General features: G+C 49.2%; 1 protein-coding gene across 1 annotated transcript; it reads left to right on the forward strand.

Moving 5' to 3' along the window:
- The first annotated feature begins 727 nt into the window (after positions 1-727).
- LOC123088586 (sucrose:sucrose 1-fructosyltransferase) lies at positions 728-3,770 on the forward strand. The gene is made up of 4 exons (XM_044510805.1): positions 728-1,179; positions 1,399-1,407; positions 1,674-2,518; positions 2,917-3,770. The coding sequence occupies exons 1-4, from the start codon at positions 789-791 to the stop codon at positions 3,598-3,600; spliced, it is 1,929 nt and encodes a 642-aa protein (XP_044366740.1). The 5' UTR covers positions 728-788; the 3' UTR covers positions 3,601-3,770.
- Positions 3,771-4,443: the final 673 nt, after the last annotated feature.

Consider the following 4,443-nt stretch of genomic DNA (forward strand, 5'->3'; position numbering starts at 1 on the left):
GTGCCATGTGTGTATAAGCGTTGTGGCCAGTCCATGCCATGACATGCCTAATCTATAATTTATGTTGCACTATGTATCGGCGGCTCTCATGGCTAGCGTCTACTGTGAAGTCTCGTTTCCTAGAACTTTGCTCCATGGTCCGGCGAGGCTGGAACCACTCATCCATCCTAGAGGGCGAGCCTACCATATTACTCTCTCTCTCTCTCTCTACTTTGTTTGCATCCTTAGACTTTGTTGTACTCTTTAATGGGAGTGTTGGATGTTGCAATCTATTAGGTTGGAACCACTCACTAGTTTTGAGCGGCGATGCTGGTACTCTATCTTATTTTCTTCTATGTAGTTCACACCTACCGGATTTGTTGTACTCTTTAGTTGAAGTGTTGGATGTTGTGATCAATGAGGTCGGAACCAGTCATTAGTCTTGAGCGGCGAGGCTAGTACTCCCTCTTGTTTTCTTCTACGGTGCACGCATCATCTTACCTACCTCCCTCAACCGCCTCCCCCCCCCCCCCCCCCCCCTCCACACACACACCTTTTTTGAAGTAGGGTCACAACCCAAAATCGAAAATATATCTTACAAAAGAATTGCAATTCGGTCCTGCCTAACATACCTCACCAAGATCCACTTGGGTGGAAGTAGTAGTACCGTTCCTCCTGAGAACAGAAGGAACACGTGATACGGCGGTCCCCACCGCGCGGCTCTACATACATACATGGCTCCTCCGCGGGACCGCAAGATAAGCCGATCAAGAGACTCCCTTTCCAGTTCCGGAGCGTTGGCCGCGGCGATGAAGTCACGCGGCGCCAGCGCTGTCCCCGACACGCCGCCGGTGATCTCTGGGCACGCGCCGCAGCAGCACCAGCGGGGTGGCGGCGGCGGCGGCACCAGGTGGCGCGAGTGCGCCGCCGTGCTGGGCGCCGTGGCCGTGGTGGTGCTCGTCGTCACCCATGCGCTCCTCAACGTGGGCGACGACGTGGCTGACCCGGTAGCCCGTCTCCGGGCAGCCACCGACGAGAAAGCGGCCGTTCTGTCCAAGAAGACTCCCGGGGAGGCCCAAGCCGAGCAGGAGATCAAGGCAGCCGCCGGCGCTGATGCCGACGGGTCCCCGTGGAGCAGCGAGATGCTGCAGTGGCAGCGCACTGGTTACCATTTCCAGCCGGACGGGAACTTCATGAACGGTATGCAATCGATTAGTTCATTCCAGTAGTGACTGAATTTTCAGATCCAGATTTAGTTTTTGCCTTCATGTTTGCATTTCATGGTTTGATCTATATATCTTTCACACTTCCGCTGTGTTTTTGTTTGTTTGCTTGCTTGCTGGGAAAAACACAAACTGACTGTCTTTTCCTTTTTGCTAACTGACGTGGCTACGCACTCCACGACATGCATGCATGCAGATCCCAATGGTTAGTAACACTTCATCACTTGCTGGTGTAGCGTACCAGCTGTCTGTTTGTATGTACTTACTTCCTCCGTTCCTAAATATAAGTCTTTTTAGAGATGTTACTACAAACTATATATGGATGTATATATACATCTTTTAGAGTGTAGATTCACTCATTTTGTTTCGTATGTAGTTCATAGTAGAATATCTAAAAAGACTTATATTTAGAAATGGAGGGAGTATGTATGTATGCACATGTTGCTTACGTGGAACACGTACAATGTGCAGCTCCGATGTATTACCGTGGACTGTACCACTTCTTCTACCAGTACAATCCCAAGGGCGTTGTGTGGAACAAGATCGCCTGGGGCCACGCCGTGTCGCCGGACCTCGTCCACTGGCGCCATCTCCCGGTTGCCATGGTGCCCGATCAATGGTACGACATCAATGGCGTCCTGACGGGATCCGCCACCATGCTCCCCAATGGCACGGTCATTCTGCTCTACACGGGCAACAGCGAGACTTTTGCCCAGGTACAATGCCTCGCCCTCCCCGCAGACCCTACGGACCCCCTCCTCCGTACCTGGACCAAGCACCCTGCCAACCCCGTCATCTTCCCGCCCCCCGGCATTGGCGACAGGGACTTCCGCGACCCCATGGCCGCATGGTTTGATAAGTCCGACAACACATGGCGCACTATCATAGGGTCCAAGGATGACCATGGTCATGCCGGTATTGCCCTTATGTACAAGACGAAAGACTTCATCAAGTACGAGCTCATCCCGGACCCGGTTCACCGTGTCGAGGGCACCGGCATGTGGGAGTGCATTGACCTCTACCCCGTTAGCGGTGGCAGCAACTCACCAGAGGAGGTGATATACGTGATGAAGGCGAGTGTGAACGATGAATGGCATGACTACTATGCGCTAGGGAGGTTTCATGCAGAGGCCAACAGGTGGACGCCAATGGACCCGGAAGCTGATGTGGGGATCGGCATGAGGGTCGATTGGGGTAAGTTTTATGCCTCTACATCCTTCTATGATCCGGTCAAGCAGCGGCGTGTGAGCTGGGGGTTTGTCGGCGAGACCGACTCACCCAACACCGACATAGCCAAGGGATGGGCAAGCCTCCAGGTATGCTATTGTTCATCGATATTACTGTTTTACATTGTGTTTACCATCTATCATTTGTTTCCTCCGTTATGCATGCATGCTCGATAGATATATCATGCATCGCCTCTTGAGGATTGAGTATGTTAGTGCATGCATGTTTCATTCAATAGATCAACACATGTCGATCGAATGCCATTTACATCTTCCAAGATCTTAATTTATTTTGTGCTTTATTGCTAACCACACAAAATAATTAAGGACATTTTCCTTCTTCCATGTCTGCTGTTACAGTACATGTCATGCCTTCATTAGTTAAACAAGAATCATATGATTAGTTCTCGATGGCAATGTGCATTCATCGTTGTGGGACTTATATTATTAATAAACAAACTAATGGACGGTGTATGATGAGCCTGCAGGGGATTCCAAGGAAAGTAGTGCTAGACCAGAAAACCCGGACGAACATCCTCCAATGGCCGGTGGAGGAGATCGACACCCTCCGCTACAACGCCACCAACTTCAGCGGCATCACCATCGAGTCTAGCTCTGTCATAACCCTCCCTCTCCGCCAAGTTGCTCAACTCGATATTGAGGCATCCTTTCGCCTCAACGCTTCCGCCATCGCCGCCCTCAACGAGGCCGATGTCAGCTACAACTGCAGTACAAGTGGTGGTGCCACCGAACGCGGCGCGCTCGGCCCCTTTGGCCTTCTCATCCATGCCACCAACAGCGGCAGCGAACAATTGGCAGTGTACTTTTACATTTACAAGGGTCTTGATGGGGGCCTCCGGACCCAGTTCTGCCATGATGAGTCAGGGTCATCGCGAGCCAAGGAACTGCTGAAGCGTGTGGTGGGAAGCACCGTGCCCGTGCTCCATGGAGAGGCTTTATCCGCAAGGGTGCTCGTGGATCATTCGATTGTGGAGAGCTTTGTAATGGGTGGGAGGATGACGGTGACGTCGCGCGTCTACCCTATGAAGGCCATCCATGCGGCTGGTAGGGTGTGCGTTTTCAACAACGCCACCGGGTCCGCGGTTACCGTCGAGAAGCTCGTGGTGCACGAGATGGCCTCAGCACCAATACAACCATACCATGATGCATGAGATAAATTTGTTTTTTTGTTAATGTCAAACATGTTTTTGTTCTTTAAGATGGATCTAGTTAATCAGTATTATACAGACATACATGAAACTTTTCGCAGTGTTACTGTCTGCACCTTTATGCAGCAGATTTCATCCTGTCCATCATGAAATAAAATAATTTTTTTAATACATTTTGTGCATCATCTTGACCCGAAGACAGAGTTAAAAAAATGAAAAAAAAAGGAATGGAATACTTCTCAGCTTCTATGTCCTTTTTATGATTTTTCATGTTTTCGGCAGTTTATGAGTTTTGATTGAGTAGACTAGCATTTGTACGTAATTTTTTTGGAGCTTAAATGTTCGCCCCGGCGAACTACAGTTCTCAGGTCCGCAGCTGGTCTGCACCTTTATGCAGCAGATTTAATTATTTTTACTGTCCATCATGAAATAAAATACTAGTATCATTTTTTAAAACGAAAATAAAATAGATTGCTGGGTGCTCTATTGGGTTGGTAGTGGGCTGGACAGGAGAGAGGCGTCCATCTCGTCCCATAAGGCCGAAAAAGTATAGTATAGAGAACAAAATTTTATTTGCAACTTTATTTTTGAAAGTCGATCAGTTAATGTAGAAGCTCATAAACTTGCTAGATTTTTCCTTTCCTTAGATAGGGCGCCATGTGTGGCTTACTCAACCCCATGATTCTTCTTGTATCCCACAAACTGTGGTTTTCAATCAATAAAGCTTTTGCTTTACCCCTCAAAAAAAAAAACCCCGCATACAACGCTAGGCAAAGCAATCCCAACAAGGCAACAAGCCAACAACCGATCGAAGGGGAGGAAGCGAATCGCATCGACGAGGACAAT

Source organism: Triticum aestivum, chromosome 4A (assembly GCF_018294505.1).
Source record: "Triticum aestivum cultivar Chinese Spring chromosome 4A, IWGSC CS RefSeq v2.1, whole genome shotgun sequence".
NCBI lineage: Eukaryota > Viridiplantae > Streptophyta > Magnoliopsida > Poales > Poaceae > Triticum > Triticum aestivum.